This window comes from Scyliorhinus canicula, chromosome 11 (genome assembly GCF_902713615.1).
Source record: "Scyliorhinus canicula chromosome 11, sScyCan1.1, whole genome shotgun sequence".
In the NCBI taxonomy this organism is placed as follows: domain Eukaryota; kingdom Metazoa; phylum Chordata; class Chondrichthyes; order Carcharhiniformes; family Scyliorhinidae; genus Scyliorhinus; species Scyliorhinus canicula.
In genome coordinates this window covers 58,875,650-58,900,785 of record NC_052156.1, presented here as the reverse complement: position 1 = coordinate 58,900,785, position 25,136 = coordinate 58,875,650, and the positions used below count along the sequence as shown (strand labels likewise).

Genomic DNA, 25,136 nt, shown 5'->3' with positions numbered 1-25,136 from the left:
CTTCACACAGGGAAATGTGCAGAAGATCCACCTGTCCAAAATGTAATTGCCTATTCTAAACGAGGCAGATTTCTAAGTCCATCCACGCTTCCCTCCCCCACAACCGTCAAAATATCAGACATATTCCCTGTCCCAATCCAGGAATTTTTGGACCTATAATTCAGATCTAAAGTTAGGATCTAAATCATTTTGGCCCAGATTCCCCACACAAAGGTGCTTTTCATTGACCAGCATTATTTTACAGTTAGAACAAGAGAATGCACCAGATAATGATCCCAGCAATGATTGCCCAACGGAATTTATATTCATAGATGTGGCTCTTCGAAAGTAATAATCCTTGAAAATGGACAAAAGTAACAGCCAACTGTGGCAAGTAGATTCAGGTGCATCAGCATTGCGACTATTAGGCTGCTGGGTGTAGAAAGGTATCGAGGGTTTAGTCTAATACTTCAAAGGTTAGTTACAACACTGGAATAAGTCAATGACTACATAGGTGGTAGAAGCAGGAACCCTCAAAATATTTAAGAAGTATTTAGATGAGCACTTGAAATACTATAGCATACAGGGCGGCACGGTGGTTCGCACTGGTGCCTCGCCACTGAGGACCCGGGTTCGATCCTGTCCCAGGGTGATTGTCCATATGGAGTTTGCACATTCTTCCCATGTCTGCATGGGTCTCACCCCGCAACCCAAAGATGTGTAGGGTAGATGGATTGACAATGCTAAATTGCCCCTCAATTGGAAAAAAAGAATTGGGTACTTTAAATTTAAAAATAGCACTATTGCACAAAAGGCTGTGGACCAAGTACTGGAAAATAGGATTAGACTAGATACATGCCTGTGCTGACACGATGGGCCGAAGGGCATCTTTCTTTGCTGTAAAACTCTATGACTCTATATGGCCAAATTAGAATTTCTGATCAATCAATTGTTAGCTTTATCTTTTCTATCATGATACTGGAGTAAGACAGCTGGGTGTCTAAAACAACCAAATATTTCTCAGGAAGATTGCTCCTATTTTCTACACCATTATTGTTATGTCCTGTGTGTCCTCTGGCTCTCTTAATTTGTAAATTCTGGCCTATTAGTATGCAGAAATGTTCCATTATGAATCCAAATTTAATAGTAAAACTCTTAAAAAATTGCAAATAAAATCATAATTATCTAATGTACATTTCATAAACTGAATTATTGGCCATGATGTATTATTTATTCTATACATTTTACCGTAACATGTCCCAGTCACACCTTGTTTGTACAGAGTAATTAACTTAAACTATAGAAGTAAATAAGGGGCTGGATTCTCCGCTGGCGGGATGCTCCATTTTGCCGGCAGCCCGGGGGTTTCCCCGACGGCGTGGGGCTGCCCCACAATGGCTAGCTGGCGTAACGGAACATCCTGCCTGCGGGGCGAAACAGAAATGTGGCACGGCAGGGTGGAAAATCCAGCCCAAGATCCCTATTTGCAAGATGGATTCAGATGAAGAAGTTCCTTTAGCTTATTTGATGGTTCTCTTCTTTAAAAAATCCCCTTCTCCCAAAGTCATTGAATGATGCCAATGTGTGATCCCAGGGTCCCTAGTCACTCTTCAGCACCTCATGCAAGTGACTGTCACTCATATGTGAGCATCCGAAAGCTTCTTAAACATGATAGTTACCAAACATCCCACGTCTACATCCAACGTCCTTCCAGTAATAGCCACTACATAAGTACAAAGTAACAGGAGGAGGCCATTTAGCCCCTCAAGTCTGTTCCAACATTCAATAAGATCTTTTGGTTGATCGGTGATAATTCCATGTACTGTCTTTGGCCCATATCCCTCAACGCCATTAGTTAACAAAAATCTAACATTCTCAAATTTAAAATTTACAATCAGGTTCCTCGGAAGCTCTGCCCTTGGCACTACCCCTTCGCACAGGCTGGCACTGCCACGTTGGCAATGCTAGATTGGCTCGGTGTCAACCTGGCAGTGCAACCTTGCTATGCCAACATGTGCCAGGGGACATGTCCCCTCTCCCCCGGGGACTATACGTAGCTTTTGGCCCCCAGGGGATCCCCAAAATTGATTTGTGTTTTGTTATAAACTGTCAAGTTGGCAAGAAATTAATATTCAGAGTGGGGGGCGGATCATGTGATGGTAAGTAGATTAAAATGTATTACGATGTATTTAAATGAGGTTCCTACCTTTCTGGCTATGAACCTTGGTACGTCACCGGCATGGTGTGTGGAAAATCGTAAAACTCGATCTCGCCAACGATAATCACGGTTCCGATTTTCAATGGAATTTCCGCCCCCGTCGCTATTCTCGCTGACAGTTAACATGGGCTGAAAATTGCCCCTCTAGATTATGTAAACTCCCTCATAATTTAACCGTTAGAATTAAGGTATCATTCTGTAAAATAGACATTGCACTCCTTCCAAAGCCAATACTTTCTTAGGTGTACATTCAGAATTGCTCACATTACGAGGTGTGGGCAACTAGGCTTTGGAAAGCTGAAGCATTATGTTGATCCCCTTCTATTCTACGATTTTGTTTTCCATACCTGATCATAACATTTTAATAATCTACCTACCTTGATGCCAAGGCCTAAATTTTCACTCCAGGATAGGAGTGCAGGGTCAAAAAAACTACCCAGCTTCACAAAGACGATCCGGGAAAAAGTGCCCGGGAAGTTCCAATTTTTGATCCGAAGATGAATGAAATGAGGATCATCGCAGTCACTCCAAAAAGTGTTCGAAGGCTACACAGGGGCTGCTGTGCAGAGGCAGGCTGGGCAAAAGATCTGGCACTTGAAGATGCTAAAAAAATTAATAAAACAAACAACAGCCCTCATCGGTCACACCCCCTCACCCCCCAAGCACAACCCAGGCCATATCCATGCCAACCCATGCTACCTCACACGCACACCCCATGGTTCCTTTTACCCTCCATCCAACCTCTGTCCTTCCACTCACTCACCCATGACAAACTATGCCCCTCTACCACTCCTTGGCCCTGTATAGCCCCGGTGCCAACTTATTTTCTTCTACCCATCTGCATGGCTACTTATAGCCCCATGCCAACCACAGCCCTCCACCCACTCCATGGCTCTTTACAACACCTCTGCCAATGTAGTGTGAACTCATGTCCACCCAACAGTATTGACCATGGGCAGACTTCAGGACCCATGCTGAGATTAAATAAACCTCTTCACTGTTTATTGATGACTTCACTATTTCAAAAAAACACTTGCATTGATAAAAACCCATTCACTACAGGGTGAATTCTCCGTTTGCGGGATTCTCCGTTCCGCTGGCAGCATACCATTGCCGTCGGTTTCCCGGGGCACGGACTGGCCCAATGGAAAATCACATTGGCCGGCTTTGGGAACGGAGAATCCCACTGCTGGCGCTGGCACACTACCGAGGAACATGCGGCTGTGGAGGAGGATAATTTGGGTGGGATTTACCAGTTGTTCACACAGGTGGTAAATTCCGGGCCCACACCAGTGCACGGGTTTCCTGGAAACAAGCGGTGGTGTCACCAGGATCGGCGTTTCCGTTACCAAAAAGCACGCGGCAGGGTGGTAGGTAAACCTGTCCTTCACCCCTACATTTCGCTTCCTTCAATCCATTATGAAAACAAGCATTTGCATTCATAGTCTCACTTCAAAACCTTTGGGCGGGATTCTCCGTTAGCTGACGCCAAAATCGGGAAGCGCAATTGGGTGGACAATTGGTACCGACGCCAAAATCGCGGCAGGAGCCGATTTGACGCCAAATCGCAATTCTCCATCACCTCGACAGCGGTGTCAATACGTTCCAGAATGCACGTACAATAGACACCATTTGCATGTCATTAGAAGGCCCGACCCGGTATCTTCCGGGGCCTTCACGATTCTCCGCCTCCGATGGGCCAAGTTCCCAATGGTGTGGTTAACTTGTGCGTTTAAAAATCGTGAAACCAGTGTGGCGGCTGCTGAGGGAGAGAGAGGGGGTACGGAAAGTGTCCAACATCACCATAATTTGCTGACAGTTGTGTCGCTGCCAGGTGGCTTCTGTCAGTGTTGGTGGGAGTAGTGGGGGTTGGCCAGGAGGTGGGCTGTGGGGTCGGAGTGGACGGGCACAAAACACCATTGCCGCAACCGGCAAGGCAGCTATGCAGCTGCACATACTGCTAACAGCCCACTTTGAATCTGGTGATACGAGACATATAGATGTCCCCCCCAGGGCACCTCCCTGAGTGCCCTTTGGCCCTAGCTGACCAATCATCTGTATGGGTGTACTACAGCACAATCAGTGCCACCTTGTTGGCTGGGATATGAGTGTGTGTGGGGAGTGTAATGTGTATGTGCGGCTGCAGCTTGTCAGCCTCCTAAGTGTCAATCACAGACCCGGCGAATCTGGCTCCATTTTCCATTGGAATCGATTGTGTTCCACGCAGCACTGGTGCTAGCCCCTTAGTAGTAGCAAAATTGGTCCAGGTGTGGCGCCAGTTTTTCTGTCGGGAAATTTCACGAATTTGGCGTTGGCGTCAACACTTAGTCTCAGAAACGGAGAATCCCGCCCTTGGAGCTGTCAATCAAACTGAGCCCATAGGCTCTCCTTTGTGATATTGATGGGTTGTGAAATCAGACATTTTGTACTAATCCGGTAATGGCAACCCTCAGGCTTTTAGTAATAGTCAGAGTGAAACAGCAAACACTTGTTTAACACAGCAGCCAGTTAAAAAATATATATTTAAAGCAAAGGACATTTAAATGCCTTGACAGCTTGCAATTATTTAGACACTTCACTTTATGGTTCTCTTGACAGTGCTCTTGGCAGTTCCAATGAGCTCATACACCTTTTACACACATTCATACCTACGTTTGACAATCCCAAACAGCACCTTCCATCTCACAAAGGTCACTTTTCCTCTCCCAAAGATGTCCTAGGACTATAACTAAAATGGTACCTTACCTCTCTAAAAGAGTATGCTCTGTCTCCTAATACCTCTGGGAAATTTAGACCTTATCCTACCAGGTCTAAAGCGGACAATTCATGTTTTGGACATCCAATTCGGCAAAATCAGATCTGACTGAGGCAGCTTCACTTTAGCATGCATAGTTGCCTCTGTGAACAATGGAATTGCACGTTAGAATCTGCCCCATTCCTCTTCTGCAAAAATGATAGAGGCCAGATTCAGGAGCTAGACTTCTGAATCCAGGACTCCATCACCATTTCACAAAGTTAGAGAACCTAATAATAATAATATTAATAATAATAATCTTTATTAGTGTCACAGTAGGCTTACATTAACATTGCAATGAAGTTACTGGGAAAATCCCGTAGTCGCCACACTCCGGCACCTGTTTGGGTACACTGAGGGAGAATTCAGAATGTCCAATTCACCGAACAAACACGTCTTTCGGTACTTGTGGGAGGAAACCGGAGCACCAGGAGGAAATCCACGCAGACAGGGGGAGAACGTGCAGACTCCGCAGACAGTGACCTCGGTCAGGTATTGAACCCGGGTCCCTGGCACTGTGAAGCAAAACTTCTGGCCCAAGTTTCTTTAGACCTCCGCTGTTATTAGCTCTGCCTCATTTATGATGTACCTTGTTCTATCCTTTTGATGTTTAAAGTGGGTGAGCTCACTTTTGTTTACATTGAAATCCATTTGCCATGGTTTTTCCCACTCACTTTAATCTATTGAGATTTCTTTATAGCTTATTGCTTCAATCTACACTGCCTACTATTATGTCATCGGCAAATTTGAATATGTGGTTTTCTGTCCCATCAAGTCATTAATAAATATGGTGAATAGTTCAAGTTCCAACACAGGCCCCTGCGAGACACCATTTGTCACATCCTCCTAATTAGAATACATGCCCATTATCCTTACACTTTGTCTCCTGGCACTTAGCAAACTTCCTATCCAGGTCAATAATTTGAATTCAATTCCATGGGTTTTAACTATAACAAACAGTCTCTTATGAGTGACTTTATCAAATGCCTTCTGGAAACATAGAAAATAGGAGCCAGAGTAGGCCATTTAGCCGTTAAAGTCTGCTCTGCCATTTAATATGATCATAGGTACATAGAACATACAGTGCAGAAGGAGTCCATTTGGCCCATCGAGTCTGCACTGACCCCCTTAAGCCCTCACTTCCACCCTATCCCTATAAGCCACTAACCCCTTCTAACCTTTGTGGACACTAACGGCAATTTAGCATGGCCAATCCACCTAACCTTGCATGTCCTTGGACTGTGGGAGGAAACCGGAGCACCTGGAGGAAACCCACGCAGACACAGGGAGAACGTGCAGACTCCGCAAAGACAGTGACCCAGTGGGGAATTGAACCTGGGACCCTGGCGCTGTGAAGCCACAGTACTAGCCACATGTGCTACCGTGCTGCCCTTGGATGATTCTTTATCTCAACACCACACGCCAGTGCTCGCCCCATACCCTTTGATACTTTTGGAGTGTAGAAATCTATCTATTTCCTTATTAAATATATTCAGTGACGTGTCCTCCATTGTCTTTTGTGGTAGAGAATTCCACAGGTTCACCACCCTCTGAGTGAAGATGTTTCTCCTCATCTCAGTCCTAAATGGCCTACCCGATATCCTGAGACTGCGACCCCTCATTTTAGACCCCCAGCCAGAGGAGACAACATCCCTGCATAAAGTCTGTCCAGCCCCGTCAGAATTTGATACCTTTCAATTTGATCCCCTCTCATCCTTCTAACTCCCTTGCCAGCAGACCCAATATCTCCTCATACAACAATCCTGCCAGCTCAGGAATCAGTCTGGTGAACCTTTGCTGCACTCCTTCTACGGCAAGTGTATCTTTTCTTAGATAAGGAGACCAAAACTGTACGCAATGCTCCAGGTGTGGTCTCAGCTGCAGCAAGATATCCAGGAACTCTCCATTAAAAATATCCATAGACTTTCCACTGTCCACTTAATCTGCTCTTCAAAAAATTCAATCAAGTTTGTTACCAAGGTTGGGCTGTGGAACTCAGGACTGAAAACTGTGATTGGCTTTGCACATCTGAACCCAGGGGTACAGGGGCCAATTGTAATACCTGTGGCACAACCAGGAATCCAGTTGACATTTCTGTAGCCTTTGTTGCTCAGCGGCTAAACTCACTGAATCATTGAGGAAAAGCTCATTCAGTCAGATTTAATGAGCTCAATAATTCTCCAGCACTAATTACGGATGTTTTTCCCTGTGCACCGACATTACAAAAAGCAAAAGAGTTTTCTGATATGACCAAAACGCCATTCGATCAACTCGGATGGAACAACAAAAAAAAATGCATTGTCTAAATTATGTTCCCTGAAGTGTTAGCTTGTCATTGAAGGCCATTTGCAACCTGCACAATTATTAAAATATTGCTATGATGTTGTAAACAGTCATGTAAATCATGCAGCATTGCTCGATGCCGCTGAAATACAACTGGGCTCTTTCTGACATGTGTATTATGTATTTAGAAAGTGATTGTGCAAAATGATTGATAGCTGTAATTGAATATACAAAATGTCATTTGGTACTAACTCCGCACGTGCCTTAGTGCTGCTGTAAATATTTCCAGAAAAAAAAGCCTCAGCTGAACCGATGTGTCTTACGTTTGTGATTTTTGAAATTTGTATTTGGAATCATTTTCCAAATTCTACCAAATTAGCAGTAAAAGAATCAAATTAGGCAGTTAATATTACTTTATATTTAACTGAAGCTTCATTTACATTTTATTGCTACTTCGTGTTGCTACCTACGTTGTTTCTGTTGCATGTTCAAATAGACTTTCCAGATGTTGATGTTTCCACCATTCTTATTTCATAACCACTAACTTTGCCCTGTCTCTTTATCATCCCATCTTTTTTATCAGATGAATGTGCGTCCCTCATTCTAAACTGTCTGTTCTGCCAGTTCTACGATTTTCTGGTCATGCTACCTCACACATGTTCAAATCAATGGAACCGGGCATGTGGTTATCGTTGTCATAAATATAATTCTGATGTGAGCCATAACTATCATGATTGTAACTGCAAGTGTGAATTTGACTGTGGTATATTTGACTCTTGCCAGGAAACCAGTGAGTGTTTGGAACTAGCTTTAGAAATTTCTGAAGTTTGCTATCGATGAGCTCCCTTATGCATATGATGGGAGTATTCCAATGAAGCTACTAATCATAGTCTCGATACATAATTACACAGTCTCTCTTTAAGGAAGTAAATTTTGTGATTATATTTCTGCATTTAATGACCACAGAATTCAGGCATTGTTTTCTCAAAGTTTCCAAAATAAATCTGGAGTGAAACTCTAGTTGTTAAGCTAGATGCCATAATTTGTTCATCTATGTTATGTAATAGATTTTTGAATAATGTTGGATCACATGTTTCACCTTTTACTCCCCTTTTGTCCTTAAGAAGACCACTGTGTCCAATGCCTGCTAGCCTGCCTGTTTTGTGAAATGCTGTCCATGTTCAAATCCATCTCTGATGGTGCAGCATGTGCTGGATTCAATATGTGCAGTTGCTGCAGCAAAGATTTTGAAAACCTCGACTTGCCTTGCCGCACTGGCTGTGAGGACCTGGAAGAAAGTTGCGTAAATTCCAACTGCGTGGGGATTTGTTCTGAGTGCTGCGGTCTTTGTTTTCCATCGTGACCAGTGAAGAGCAAACCTTTGACCTGTGTCCTTAATCAAAGGCAGGACTTTAGCTTTTTATCGCATATTTATGGAAAATGAGAAACCAATACATTCATGTGCACAAAAGGAAAATAGATTATGAACACAAATCTCTTAGAACTTTAACACAATTCAACAGTAAACCAATGCCCTCCACACAATATGAATATATTCATGTATGCCATGATCGAACGTGTATTATTCTGCCTTGGTTTGTGAATTCTCAAGAATGAAGATGTTAAAGAAGTTAACAAAATAAAATACTAGTCTATAAATTTAAGGATTGCTAAAAAATATGTACTCTAATTAAAATTGTTCAATTGAGAATTTAGAAATGATTGATTCTATTGCAGCATGAGCCATTTACTATAGTTTTCGAAGGTACAACTATAATGTGCACTTATTCTAAATGTATTACTATTTAAAATCTATGCCATGACTTTTTCTAGCAGTGTTACTCTCAAGTTATGCATTTCCTTTCTGTTATTAATATCAATTGTATAAATAAATAAACGTATACATGAGAGAATATCATGTCTGACTGTTCAAGGGGGCTTTCCGAAATTCAATGATGCCAGGATAGTCACTGACTTTACTATATTACTCCAAACAAAAATGCACCAACTGGCTTTAGAGTTTATTATACAATTTATCTTTTACAAGGACAATTTTTGAAACATAATCAAGATATTGTGCAACATTAAATAACACATAAGAGTCCCACTTGGCTCTTTAAAAGTGCAGCAAATCCATCTTTCAGTTGATATGCTCAATTGAAATCCTGTCTGCGCTCTCAGATGGAAGTAAAATATTCCATCACACTATATAAAAAGCAGAGGAGTTCTCCTGGTGTTCCAGTCAACATTTATCTCCAATTCGACACCATTAAAAATAATTTAATTGATTATTTATCTCATCGCTGTTTGTGGGACCCGACTGCGCACAAATTAACTGCTGCATGTTTCTGTTACAACAGTTCAAAAAGTAATTAATTAGCTGTGAAGCACTTGGGGATGTCCTGTGGTCGTGAAGCATGCTTCATTAAGGCCAGTTTGTCTTGGTTTCTTTTTCTCTTCTCTCATTGCTTCAATAGAAATTACCACTGAAATGGCCATAGCTAAAATTTCAGTGCTTAATGTCCCATTTACTTTGATCCCAGAATATTAAAGAAAATGGGTATATCACATGTATGCCAATGCCTGGGTTTTCTTGGATCTATGCGTTATATATGGGTTATCGACCTGGGGTAGAGGAGGTTGCAGAGAAAGGGAGGTGGGATCGATGATGGGGTCCAGAACAAGAAAGGAACTTGAAGTTGATTTCTGATAGCATCTTAGAAATACACAGCAAGTATCACGCAGCTGTGCAGATTGGTCCGTTCAATATAAAATAAATGTACAGAGTGGGCGAAATTCTCCGTTTGGGAGACTACCCAGCCAGAGCTGAATTGCACGTGATTTGCGATCCCCCCTCTTTGCTATTCATAAATTTATATGAGGAATACCACTGAATGGACCATGCAACAACAAGGCCCCGTGGCCAGCCGTCACATCGCAAAGCAGCCTCCACGCCCTGCCGAATCGCAAAATCAGCCCCCACCCATAGAAACCCTACAGTGGAGAAGGAGGCCATTCGGCCATCGAGCCTGCACTGACTCTCTGAAACAGCACCCTACCCAGGCTCACTCCCCTGCGCTATTCCCGTAGCCCCACCTAACCTTCACATCTAAGGGGGAATTTTTGCATGGCCAATCCACCCAACCTGCACATCTTTGAACTGTGGGAGGAAACCGGAGCAGCCAGAGGAAACCCACGCAGGCACAGGGAGAACATGTAGAGTCCACATAGACAGTCACCCAAAGTGGGAATGAAATCTCAGTCCCTGGTGCTGTAAAGTGCTAACCACTGTGCCACACTGCCGACCCTGGATTTTCTGAATGAATGGCTTGCAGCTAAAGGATCTGAGGGTTTAAATATGGGTCACTGCTTTTCAGTTTCCAGGTATGGACAAGTCTCGCTTCCAGGTGAGTGTTTTTTTTTAACTCCCCCTGTATGGACTGCTTTCTAACTTCCAGACAGTGGCCTTTTTCTGGGGGTTGTTGGTGGAGTGTCCCTTTAGGTAAGGGGTCTCTGGGGAGGGGGCGTCCTTTAGTTTGGGGGTGCCTGTGGGTTGCCTCCATGTTTAGGGTGTGTCTGGTAGGGGAGATGTGGGCAGGTTGTGCATTGTGGGGGGAGGAAGGTAGGCCGTCTGATGGACTTTGGGGACAACCCCCTTAGGAGTTGGCCCACCGCAAGGGCCATCTGTCAGGTTCACTCTTGGTATTAACCCTGCATGCATGATTCGTGGCCTAGAGCCAGAGCATCACAAGGACCCAGAGAATCTGCTGCCGGGCCTGCTAAGTGGATGCAATGGAATCATTAGCATTCACCTGCTGGTGTGCAGGCCCGAACCCCAATCCCACTGCCAGTGGGAGGCTGGAGCATAGCAGTTAGTTTGGCACCTGGCGTGAACCTCGATTTCAACCGGACGCCTGATTCTCCACCCAATCGCGATCCGCATTGCCGATGTCACGGGGCGGAGAATCCAGCCCAATATACTTTGCATCTTTAGACTGAGAATGTTATCCACCTTTGCCCCTTGCACATGGTGAATAATATTGAGGCCTCATAGTAGGTGCAGGAGAGGATGACCAGTTTAAAGATTTCTGATTATAAGGATAGGCATTATTTACTTCAGGACCATTTACTTCAGGAAGCAAAGGTTTAATAGGGGTATGATAAATGTATTTTTGAATGTTAAATGCATTGGATTCAGTCAGATTGGATAAGTGATTTGAGATAGATATAGATACATGCACGAGAGGATGTTCTTATAAAATATTTAATCAAAGAGTTAGACTACATACCAGGAAGCAGTTTGTTTAGGAGAGAGTCAATCATCTTTGGAACAAACTATCTGAACATGTGGAGACACTGCTTTCCTTCAAAACAGAAGTTTCCTGAATGAAGGAAATGTTTCCAGTAACTGAGGGTCATTGTGATTATGCAGATTTATTATTTTTCTTAAAATAAATTTAGAGTACCCAATTATTTTTTTTTTCCAATTAAGGGGCAATTTAGCGTGGCCAATCCACCTAACCTGCACATCTTTGGGTTGTGGGGATGAAACCCACGCAGACACGGGGAGAATGTGCAACTCCACACGGACAGTGACCCAGGGCTGGGATTCAGGACCCGGGTCCTCAGCGCCGTAGTCCCAGTGCTAGCCACTGCGCCACCGTGCTGCCCGATTATGCAGATTTATAGAGATTTTCTTGATTCCCTTTGGGAGTTGGAGAAGAATTTCACAGAGTAAGGAGTTGTCCATTTAAGACAGAGATGAGGAGGAATTTCTTTTCTCAGAGGGTAGTGAATCTGTGGAATTCTTTACCACAGAGGGCTATGGAGGTTTGGTCATTATGTATATTCAAGGCTGAGATAGACAGATTTTTAATCTGTGAGGAAATCAAGGGTTATTTGGATAAGGCGGGAAAGTGGAGTTGAGGACTATACCAGATCAGCCATGATCTCATTGAATGGCAGATTAGACTCAATGGACCGAATGGCCTACTTTTGCTCTCATATCTTATGGCAGGCTGACACAGAAAGTGATGGTGTCCTGCGATAGTTAATGCAGGTTTCACATTGAGCAGCAGTTTGTTCAATTAGATCATCATATCCTATATCATGTGATCCCGCAGCTTGAAATAGAGTCCTCAGTTTCTTTGGCACTGCATGTGCAAACTGCCTGTTTAATTTCCAAATTATCTTCTTTTTGTCTACCAAATTCTTATTTGCAGTCATTAACAAAGCTTCATGAATCTTTTGATGAGAATGCAGATCTATATATTTTCCAAAAACTACAGCTTGATCATTCTTCATCTGTCGCATCGTCTGAGCCTTTTTCGTCGCAGATCAACTTAACGATTGTGATATCTTACTAGAAACCACATCAGCAATGATAAACCAATTGACCTCTGCGATCTTACAAGGGAGAACGCCCCGTTTGGAGGATCTTAATGTATTGTCATCTCCAAACCTGAAGCAAGTGTCACTTTCATACTCACCGATCTTCTGCCGGTTTATCTTCTTGAGAGATCTGAGGTAGTAGTTAAGCCAGTCCACACCACACAATGTAGAAATGCAAGCACTCCAAAACTGCCCAGTTGAAGGACTCGACCATTAAAATGCTCAGCCCTGGTTTCAAACTCTCAGTGACCAAGACAGTTCCATCATGGCAGTCACCTTCATCATTTTCAGTCTCAGATATATCTGTCTCATGGATTACTTACCAAACAAGGTTCATAGAACATAGAACAGTACAGCACAGAACAGGCCCTTCGGCCCTCGATGTTGTGCCGAGCCATGATCACCCTACTCAAACCCACATATCCACCCTATACCCGTAACCCAACAACCCCCCCCCCCCTTAACCTTACTTTTTAGGACACTACGGGCAATTTAGCATGGCCAATCCACCTAACCCGCACATCTTTGGACTGTGGGAGGAAACCGGAGCACCCGGAGGAAACCCACGCACACACGGGGAGGACGTGCAGACTCCGCACAGACAGTGACCCAGCCAGGAATCGAACCTGGGACCCTGGAGTTGTGAAGCATTTATGCTAACCACCATGCTACCGTGCTGCCCACAGTTCCTTCACTGTGGACAGTTCATCACATAATGATACTGGGAATCACACCAGAAACAGTGATTAACCATGCCCCGTACATTTTTCAGGTTTAAACCCCTATGGTCTCCGCACTAGACACACCCTTTGTCCCAACTTTCAAACTGGCTAGAATATGAACGTTTTCAAACTTCCTGTCATTAATCCCATTTCTGTTTTGGAATTTTTGACTCATGTTTGGTTGATCTTGGGATTGAGCCACCATTGAATCCTTTATCCTTTGATTTGTAGCACTTTTGTTTGTATATGCTCAGGGAGTGACTGGTAATGACTCTTCTCAAAAATATATTTAGGGATGCAGCCATTTGATCTAGGAGAGATTCTTTCCCCCAAGATTGAACCCCTGTTAGTACCAACAGACTATCAACATGGGAAATGCGGGAAGAGCCCAGTAATCTAAATGTCAATACAGATTCTGGAATTTCAAGTGCTCCAAAGTCTCTTACATTTATCAAAATTCATGGCATATTCTTCCATGGACTGATCCTCTGATTTCTTAAACCTATCAATTTTTGCCCAGGTTTCATATTCCAATAATTTGTGCTTTTTGTAAAACCTATCCAGGATCCAACCCCTCTTCTTGATCCAGATCATCCACTTTGCACTTTGGAAATATGTTACTCCTTTCCTTACTTTGGGATAGTAATGATAGCGCTGATACCATACCTGAAAATGAAATGAAAAAATGAAAATCGCTTATTGTCACGAGTAAGCTTCAATGAAGTTACTGTGAAAAGCTCCTAGTCGCCACATTCCGGTGTCTGTCCGGGGAGGCTGGTACGGGAATCGAACCGTACTGCTTGGTCTGCTTTAAAAGCCAGCGATTTAAAAGCCCAGTGAGCTAAACCAGCCCCTACCTTGCTTATTTTGGGGTATGGAAGTAACCTGGGTCCATATTTCAATTTCAACTTTCCATTGCTGATATGGTTCAGAGTCAGAAACATTGGTGGATAGCCAAAACTTGCAATTTTGCGCAGTCCTTCTGCCATTCTGTAGGATCCCTTCTTAGAACTTAGAACAGTACAGCACAGAACAGGCCCTTCGGCCCTCAATGTTGTGCCGAGCAATGATCACCCTACTCAAACCCACGTATCCACCCTATACCCGTAACCCAACAACCCCCCCCCTTAACCTTACTTTTTAGGACACTACGGGCAATTTAGCATGGCCAATCCACCTAACCCGCACATCTTTGGACTGTGGGAGGAAACCGGAGCACCCGGAGGAAACCCACGCACACACGGGGAGGACGTGCAGACTCCGCACAGACAGTGACCCAGCCGGGAATCGAACCTGGGACCCTGGAGCTGTGAAGCATTTATGCTAACCACCATGCTGCCCCTTCTGTACAGAAGGAGGCCATTTGGCCCATCGAGTCGGCACTGAACCTCCGAAAGAGCACCTACCTAGGCCCACTCTCCCAACCTATCCCCATAACCCCACCTAACATACACATCTTTGATCACTGCTAACCACTGTGCCACCATGCCACCCCTAACTTAAATTGTCTACAAGAGTACACTTGTTTCCCTCTGAGGATTGAAACAAAAGGCTTCATATACAGCAGTGAATCAGCAAGCTTAAAGTGTATCCTTTGCTACCACTTGCTACTTACAACCAGGGACTACGGTGGAGGGATCAATCCAGTCTGGTCTTTTAGATTCAAACGCCACGGTAGCACAGTGGTTAGCACAGTTGCTTCACAGCTCCAGGGTCCCAGGTCCAATTCCGGCCTTGGATCACTGTCTGTGCAGAGTCTGCACCTTCTCCCTGTGTCTCCATGGGCTTTCTCCAATTGCTCCAGTTTCCTCCCACCGTCCAAAGATGTGCAGGTTAGGTGGATTGGCCATTTTAGTTGCCCATTCGTGTCCAGGGGTGTACAGGTTAAGTTTCGGGGATAGAGTGGGTAGTGGACCCTGGTAGGGTACTCTTTCAGAGGGTCGATGCAGATTCAATGGGCTGAATGGCCTCCTTCAGCACTGCAGAATTCTATGATTCTATTTTATGGTTCTCGGAAATCCATGCAGACACGGGGAGAAAGTACAAACACCACACAGTCACCCAAAGTTTGAATTGAACAGGGGCCCCTGGTGTTGTGAGGCAGCAGTGCTAACTAGTGTGCCACCGTGTTAGCTATGTTTCTGCCTTGTTTGCTTCAATTATCTCCTTCATTTATCATTCTTTCAATAAATATTGTGTTCTGACGTTTCAGTAAAAGACTTGTAGAAGCTTGTAAAGTTGAATGTAGAATATTTAGTAATGAAAATTATTGTATAAATACAAAACTTTGAAATCAGTTAACATTTTGCTTAACGTTTAGCTTTATCAGCTGAACAATGACATAAAACTGCCTCAGCTTTTGCAAATTTCTTGCAATAAAATATATACTTAAACACAACAGCCCCGCCTATTTATAAAGGGGAGGGAGGGAAAGAAGGGGAGAAGTGGAGGGATGGAAGAGGGACGAAAGGGAGGGATGGAACTGGAGGGAGGGAGGAAGAGGGAGAAGAGGATGATTTTGACAATTGTTAATTGACAAGCTTAATGTCCGAAAGCCACAGCTGCTGAAGCATAGTGCCCTGGAACACACCTCCTCTGACATCATTTCAGAATGTCCTTTGGCAGTGCACCTTAGGGTGGGTGATTGGTTTACTGCAATGCCTGTCAAACAGATAGTTCACAGCTTGCAAGAGGCTTGCATATATCAACTAAGGCATTAAACTTTGTTAAAGCATTTGAAGTACTCACTGAGGGTGAACATTACATCAGGGAGACTTGTAAACAACTCAGTTTAAAATACATTGCAAAACCCAAATGTACTTTAGCTCTGAATCAGCTGGGAGGATAGACGTGCTAACATTAATGTCTTTGAAGGAGTCAATAGCACCAGTATCAAGGCCATGATCATCTGAAACCAAGTACGCTGGGCTGCAAATATATTTTGGATATCAATGTCCCGACTATAAAGCAAATCTTCTTCACCCAGCTCAAGGAAGGATTCCGGACAAGAGGAAGACAAAGAAAGCTTTTGAAGGACATCTTGTAGGCTTACTCAAGAAAAGGAACATAGACTTCAATGCCTGGGCGGCCTTTGCTCAGAAGATACCTACTCAGAGGAACCTCCTGATTGAAGGGTCCCAATCCTTCAAAAGCACCCGACAGATAGAGGAGGCTCAGGAAAGGAGCCTGAGAAAGAAATACCCAAGACTTAGCATCCAATGACCGATCCCACCTTTTGGAAACTCCTGCCAAGTGAGTGGTTGAAGATGTGGCCCTAGAATCAACCTCATCAGCCAAGCAAGGACCCGCAGAACATGTGACCAATAACACTGAGTATCTTAGATGGGCAATCATACCTGTTGCCAAGTGATCACCACATCTATCCATTATAGTTCCTTTAATGGAATAACATCCTCATGACAAACCAAAACTTAAAAAAAATAATTTTTTTCACATCCTGTGACTTCAAACTCACTTTATACAGTAAATTACCCTTTTAATAGAATTAACAGCTTCATGACAAACTAAAGTTTAAAAAAATATATATCTTCCTTTAATTTTGTTTGCATTTTAAACATATTTATAAATGCTAAGCACTAATATTATAAACCTTTAACTTACCAAACAAAATGTCTCCCAATGTCTCCTGCCTCTGCTGGACCGAAAAATAAGAGTGCAAATAAAAAAAGGTGTAAATTCACCAAATATCCGAGTAAGTGGCCCAAGTTTGCACTGTTGCTGGATTTTTCATTCAGCAGCGCAGGACTTCAAGCAGTCAAAAAAAGCAACCAGCCAGGAGCTTAAACGGCACACGCTTCCAGCGGGCATGCCACACCTCCCGGTCATCACGCGACGCATGTGCAGCGCACCAGCGATTTGAGTCGCCAATCCTGCAGGAAGTTATTGGCCATTGCCACATGTTTAACTAGCAATTTCCTTAACAAGATAATTGCCATATAGTGATTAATAATACAACACTGAGGCCTGCCTCGTGATGCTCCACCTGAGTGTTTCAGGTATTTGATCCAGCGACAGTAAAGAAATGGGGATAAAGTACTAAGAATGGTGAGTAGCTTGGAGGGCATCTTGCAGGTGGTGGTGTTCCCATGCATCTGCTGTCCATGAACTTCTAGATGGTAGAAGTTGCTGAATTAGAAGGTGCAGTTGAGGGTGCCTTGGTGAGTTGCTGTAGTGTTTTGTTCGAAATTTATTCGATTGTTATTGAAGACCCCCACGCGGGCCACACAGGTGGTGCTCCGTGGCACAGCCTGCCTCCTGGGAATTGACATAAATCTGCACTAGTGGTAATAAATTAAGACTTTCTCTCCCAAGGACATTTTAAAAATAATTCCATTCCTGCACAGTTAAGAGGCTTCTCCTAGCTCTTCAAAAATGTTGTGGACAGCACGTCAAAACCCATCACCCCCACTATTTTACCATCCAATTTCATTTTTTTTTGAACAACATCTGCATCTGTCACCCTGGAATAAAATTAATTCCTTCATCGGCTTTTCTAGGAACCAAGCCGTATCCATTAATTATCAAACCCAAATCAATTTCTCAACATATTGCAAAGATTTTTTTTCAGTGGATCATTCTCAGATCAAAGTAAGCAGCAAGCGGCAAGTGGGTTTGTCAATTAACCAATGTTAAAACATGAAAGCCAGCCAATTGTTCTCTAAAAGCTGATACTTTGGCACAACTTGGGGGCAGAATTGTTTCTTTAAGTCAAATTCGTATTAACCTTGAACCTACTGAGGAAGAATGAAGAAAAATAAGCCATAGACAAAGTCCTATGAGACAAATCTTTCCTCTGCTTTGCACCAGGAATGCTTATTTCCATACTCAAAGCAATGGAAAAAATGTTTTGGAAGCTCATGATGAAATGTTCTGCCATTCAAAAAAAATGGCTAGTCCCTACACTTTACTGGGCCAGTAGGTGATGCTTTGGAAACGGAGGACTTTTTGGTGGCTGTTTTTGCACAACAAGAATACCCATGGCAGCTGCCACTATGTTTACTGTAGATCTCTCAGTTGCTCGCAGTTAATTTTCATGCTTGTCAATGGGCAAGCCTGTGCTATGAAAATTCAGCCTATAAAAAATGACGGTCATGTAGAAACATAGGTGGGATTATTTTAGGTCAGATCAGATGAGCCACAGTTTGGGTTTCACAAGATGGCATTTTTACTTAATGACTCAGAGCCTCTGTGCTCGGAACCTATTTTGCAGGAAAGATTCTTACTTCCTTACCCTTCAGATTTCTGGCAGTCAAGAGATTGACTGTTGATTTATTTCTAATTTAATTTTCCATAATTCCTTCCCATTCAGACCAAAGAGCAATCTTGGCGACGAAACAACATGTTTGCTAAGTCTACAATCATTAACTGAGAATAATCCTGCTCAATTCTATTCGCTGTTAAAATTAAGAATTATTTTTTCATAGACATAATTAATTTAACATCCCAGATCTATGCAAAGCTACAAATTCAAATAACGCAAATAATCCAAATTCCAAAAAGCACACAAATTTGGCTTTTGAAATGTTTTTGCTTTTGCAAAGTAAAATAGCCATCTTCCTTAAGTAACATAAAGTTGTGATTTAATATACAATCCATTTTTATTGTATGTGTAAACTTCATTCCAAATTGTGCCACCTTGCTTGTTTATTGCTTGACTATTTCCAGGAAATCTTCTGAAATTCAGAACATACTGGGAGGAATTCTCCGACCCCCCACTGGGTTGGAGAATCAGCGCGGCGCCGCACAAATCGCGCCACGCCACCCCGACGCCGGGACGCAATTCTCCGCAGAGTGGAGAATCAGCGCCACCAGCGCCCACGTGGTCGGCGAGGCATCGGTCGGGGAATGCACCAACTCTCCAGCCCGAGGGCAGCACGGTGGCCTAGTGGTTAGCACAACCGCCTCACGGTGCCGAGGTCCCAGGTTCGATCCCGGCTCTGGGTCACTGTCTGTGTGGAGTTTGCACATTCTCCCCGTGTCTGCGTGGGTTTCGCCCCCACAACCCAAAAATGTGCAGAGTAGGTGGATTGTCCATGCTAAATTGCCCCTTAATTGGAAAAAATAATTGGGTAATCTAAATTTTAAAAAAAAACTCTCCAGCCCAGGCTGGCATGGGCCAGAGCGCTGATTCACCAGCCCGGATGGGCCAAGCGGCCATCACAAAAAATCCGAGTCCTGCCGACGCCATTCTAACGTCCTCTGAGCCGGCGGGACCTCGACGTTGAAGGGTCAGGGGGCAGCCTGTGTAGGGGGAGGGGGGGTCCGACCACGGGTGGGGGGGAGCCACCATAGTGGCCTGGCCTGCGATCGGGGCCCACCGATTGGCGGGCCGGCCTATCTGGCTGGGGGCCTCATTTCCTCCGCGCCGGCTCCTGTAGCCCTGCGCCATTTGGTGTCGGGACCGGCACGGGGAAGAAGGCTACTGTGCGTGCGCTAGTTGGAACTGGCCCAACTGCGCATGCATGGACCCCACAGCGCCGGATTCACGCCGGGATCGGCAGCTGGAGTAGCGTAGGCCACTCCAACGTCGTGCTAGCTCCCTGTGGGCTGGAGAATGGGGTCCCAGAACGGGCGCCGACGCCGGAGTAAAACACTCCCATTTTTACACCGGCACCGACACTTAGCCACCTGATGGGAGAATCCCGTCCACTATTGGGCACTGGAGAATACTTTGATTCATTTCACAAAGCACATTGTTATCGAGCAATCATTTCCAATTTGGTTTGAGAGCTAACATCTCGGGTCGAATTCACTGATAATGGGGCTATGTCCCCACGCCCACGAGAAAACGAGCGCAAATTACTCTGGCCTTTCCTGGACAAAGTCCAGAGTGATTCTTCATTTTGAAGGGGCTGTCAGAGCCCCAGGGTGCTCCTTGTGCATCCAGCTGCCAAGTCGGGGCCCTGCACTTCTGGCCGCGGGTCCGCGCAACATGGCAGACCCACACAGTGACCCGGCCCCGACAATATAGGCCGCCCTCAGATCGCATGCGCCTGCCGATTGGTGGCTTGGCCGTCCTGGATCCCCCCCCTCCCCCCCGGTGATGGATCCCCCCACCCCCCACCAGGGCGGCAGCGGTCTGAGTCCGCAGTTGCCACACTGAGATCCCGCCGAGTGGAACCATGAGTGAACCACGCCGGCTGGAACTCGGCCAGCTGCTGGCGGAGAATTGCCGCTGGGGCCTCTTGCATGGCCCCCGACCAGCGGCGCGTCAACCGCGTGCACGCGATTGGTGATGATTTTCTGGTCCCCGGAGAATCGCGGGAGGGCGTCGGACCCGGTTGCAGTTCTGACACCCCAGGTGAGATTCTCCGCAAATGCGGAGATTCGTGTTTCACGGCAGCCTTCACACCCGTTCCCGGGACCCGATTCTCCCCCCCCCCATCGGGGCTAGGAGCGGGACCCCGGGAATCACGGCGTCGCGGCCTTAACGACTGTCGTTAAGCCCGTGCGCCAAGATGACGCGCAGCTGCCGTCTGTATGACGTCAGCCACGCATGCGCAGGTTGGAGCTGGCTCCAACCCGTGCATGGGCAGGTGACGTCATCACGCTATTGACGGAACCCGAGCATGCCGGTTCCGCATTTCACCACACCGCCCGACAAGATGTGGCGGCTTGATCTTGTCGGGCGGCGGAGGGGAAATAGTCCGTCCCTTTTGGACGCAGGCCCGACGATCGGTGGGCACCGATCGCGGGCCTGTCCCCTCCCGAGCACAACGGTGGTGCTCCCACCCCAAACGGGCCTCTGGATGCCCCAAACGGGCATCCAGCGCCCGTTTTTACGACGGCAGCAAGCAGGTGTGTTTGCTGCAGTGAAAAAACGGGCGTAAAGGCCCGGCCGCTCGGCCCAACGGCGAGCGGCGATTCGTGACATGGCGAGGGGGGGGGAGAATAGCGGGAGGGTGCAAAAAATGTTGGGAGGCCCTCCCGCTATTCTCCCAACCGGCGTGGGGGGCGGAGAATCGCGCCCCCCATTCTTCGCACCCGCAGCAAGCCCGATTGCGGTGTGGAGACTCGGAGAATCCCGGCCCTCATCTACAATGATGATGTGTCTCAACTCTGTTTTCACAACAGTGAAATGTCAGGTGTTTCAGGAAATTTAAGTTTGATGTTGAAAGCAGCCTTGGGCACATCAGCAGTGGAAGTATGTACAAATGTTTTGTGTCAAAAATTGCATTCTCAGCTGCTTCATAAGTCACATTTTGGACGGGTTCAGCTTGGGATGGGGGCATACAATTGCATCTGCTGTTTTATACCTAATCCAGCAGGTTACCTTATTTGCATGAATTGAATACAATTTTTAAAAAATCAATTCTGCTTTTAAAATTCAACCACCTCATCTTTCTGAGCTAATTGTTTACAAATTAACAAGAACTGTTCCTTGCATGCTCCATATTTGAATGCTAGTAACGATTTGTATGAACGCTTTCAAAAGAAATTCATATGTTTTAGCCTTTAATCGTTTTAGATTTATTGCATCAGTGGGCCATAACATGCAAAGCAACTACCTATTAAATTTGGAGTAGAAAGTTCAGGTAACATTTATCTTTTCCTCCTAAACATTCTCAAAATACGCTGTTATCCACCTTACCATGGGCGGGATTCTCCGCCAGCGTGATTCTCCGTTTTGCCGTCGTCCGGGGGTTTCCTGACGGCGTGGGACTGCGCCTCAAGGGGAAAACCCATTGACCGGCCGGTGTAACAGAGCATCCCGCCGGCGGTTCGGGGCATAAATGTGGCATGGCGGGGTGGAGAATCCCGCCCACCATCTGCCCTAAACAGGATGACACTGATTTTGGTGGTGCAAGAGCAAAGTTTGCATTAATAGTATTGTGCAGCCCAACAGAAACAGGAGGAGGCCATTCCATTCCCATTCAATTAGGTCATGCCTATAGATCAGTACTTCAATACTATATACTTCTCTTTACTTCATGTTTCCTAATATCATTATCATTGAAATATCTGTTATTATTTTTCTTTTATAAATGTAGTGCACCCAATTCTTTTTTTTCCAAATAAGTGGCAATTTAGCGTGGCCAGTCCACCTAACCTGCACATCTTTGGGTTGTAGGGGTGAGACCCACGCAGACATGGGGCGAATGTGCAAACTCCACAAGGACAGCGACCCGAGACCGGGATCGAACCCGCGTCCTCGGTGCCGTGTGGCATCAGTGATAACCACTGCCCCAACATGCCTCCCTCAAAAGTCCTGTTAGTTACTCAGCTTAAGCCTTCTAGTTAAAAGTAAAGTCTATAGAATCCTGATCACCTGAAAAACATACGATAATGTGAAAAGTCTGGAGGGACAAGGAGTGTGTTACACCACAACACTTTATTTGGTTCCTCCTTATTTCCTTTCCCTCCTAAACACCCTTGAGAATGCTCCATTTCCAGGCAAGTGAAGACCTCACATGCTTTAAACAATGTATATTGTTACTGGCTGTTAGGAAATGCAAAAAAAAATGATTAACTGATCAATTTTTATTTTCTGCCCATCTTAAACTTTAGAGGTGCAGAATCATATGTGCAAAGCCACATTGCAAGGTTGCCTGACAGTTCTGGTGCACAATGACAATGGTATCCCAGTTGAGGCCGTACCTTGGAATCATGCCGCATTACATTCACCGCCCACCATCTGGCCTGGGCTTGCGAAATCCTACCAACTGTCCTGGCTTGAGACAATTCAGACCTCTTTAACCTGTGATTACCTCTCTCTCGAGTTGTTCCGTCTGGACCTGTAAAGAGTTAATTACATGCAAAGACTCGCATTCAAAGTATTGTCTTGCATCATTGACTTTGTCTGTATATGTGTTTCTGGAACCCACCTCTTCATTCACCTGAGGAAGGAGCAGTGCTCTGAAAGCTGGTGATTCAAAACAAACCTGTTGGACTTTAACCTGGTGTTGTAAGACGTTTTACTGTCCTCACCCGAGTCCAAAGCCAGCATCTCTACATCCTGTATAATTGCAGCAAGATATTACTGCTCCTGTACTCAAACCCTCTCGCTATGAAAGCCAACATACCATTTACCTTCTTTTCTGGTTCAACAGGGTTGTCATTTGATTATTGACGAGCATTCATTATCCTGCATTGATAAGAAGCCTACCAAGTTTACATCCTGCATTGCCTTGGAAGCTGGGAGAGACGTAGCCCAGTCAGTTTTGACAAAGCCATCAACGATAACTTCTTCCTTACATCGATCCTACTGAACACTCAGGAAATGTTCCAGAGCATTGCTTTCATATCATTATTCATCTCACAAAGACAAATCCTTTCCATCTATCCTGAGTCAATGAATACACAGTCATGCAATGAATTCCATATCGATTCGCATTCTGTGATTCGCTAGCAGTTCCGTAAAGGACTGCTAGCCAGCCAGTCAGGAGCAAAGTAACATCCTCACAGGTAAGTACATAGCTTCATCAGAATGAGCACACACCTCTGACATCATAGACTCATTACCATATAGCAGACACTTCTAACGTCATCGAGTGGAACCAAGTTCCATTGTTCAATGTCACGCTTGGGGAGAGTGGGGACTAAGAAAAGAACTAAAAGCGGAGACAAAAACACGCTTTAGGATGGCACAAATGGATTTGGTGCTTGACGATTAATGCTACTTTTCCATAAACCTCATAGTTATAAAATAAACACCATTGCAAAGTATGCTTGGGAAAAAAGACTCTAACGAGGGTTGCGACAAGTAATTGTAAAGTTCACAAACTACAGACTTCAGTGCGTCAGCATCACGATAATCACTGACCTTGATGAACAGTTCTCATGAGTTTAAATAATGTCTACCTCAGAAACAAGTGTTACATGTACATTGTCCAACCATCGTTTTCATACAGGAAGTGTCTTTGTTCATATTGCAGGTATGGAACTAAAGGCGATTGATTCACTGTGATACGATTGAGTATTTAATAGAACTGAGATGACAAATAATTGGGGGTGTTGGTTCAATTTGTACCCTTGAATAAATGTGGGGCCTTGCATCACATTGATTAGCCATCTCAGACTTGGAGAGGAGTAAATTGAAATGTATTTTTAACAGTGAAAATTATATAGAGGGAATGAATACCCGTGAGTACCACTTTGCATTCAAAACTACATTATTATCTAACTAGACTGCTAAGTCTAGATGCAGGCTCAACATTTGCCGCAGAGATGGAGGCAGAGGGCATCGCAATGCCTCTTGTCCAAAATGATGTTGGCATTCTCTGGTGTCCTGAGGCCTGGAGGGTCCCAGTTTTCTAAGGGTCACTTGCTCAGTGGTAGTTGCATACTCCTCATTCTGACCTGGTGGAGGTCACAGGCAGAGGGGATTTGGAGCAGCAGGACACCTTTGAACTGTCCAGGGTGGATGCCCCTGGAATGTTTGGCTGGTGCTGTTCCTCCCTATGATCACCCAAGCACCCCTCACTGACTTCTTGAGGAGAAGGGGCACCTGGAGGTAGTCAAGATGCCTGATCCACATCCTACCTAACCACTGCTAGAATGCACCCATGACTAGACCACGTGCAGGTCCAAGCACAAATATGGCAGAAACTGCTGGACCAAAGCAGCCACCATCCTTCCCATGGTGACTTTGATGCACTCATATGGTGGAGTACCAACATCAGACAGAGCATGAATGGATTCCTCTATCCTTCATTCCAGTCTGGTGATGCCTCTGACAATGCTGTCTGATGTTCCCCTGCCAGTCTCTCTGTCTCCAACATTTCTCTCG

The 25,136-nt window shown here is 45.0% G+C and overlaps 1 protein-coding gene across 1 annotated transcript in view; it reads left to right on the top strand.

Annotated features, from left to right (window-relative positions):
• Nucleotides 1-8,387, top strand: part of LOC119973103 (myoD family inhibitor domain-containing protein 2-like) — a 129,898-nt gene extending 121,511 nt beyond the window's left edge. The window contains exon 4 of the mRNA XM_038810646.1: nt 7,858-8,387. Coding sequence (XP_038666574.1) covers nt 7,858-8,114 — 257 coding nt within the window. The 3' untranslated portion in view covers nt 8,115-8,387. The remainder of the gene's footprint in view (nt 1-7,857) is intronic.
• Nucleotides 8,388-25,136: the final 16,749 nt, after the last annotated feature.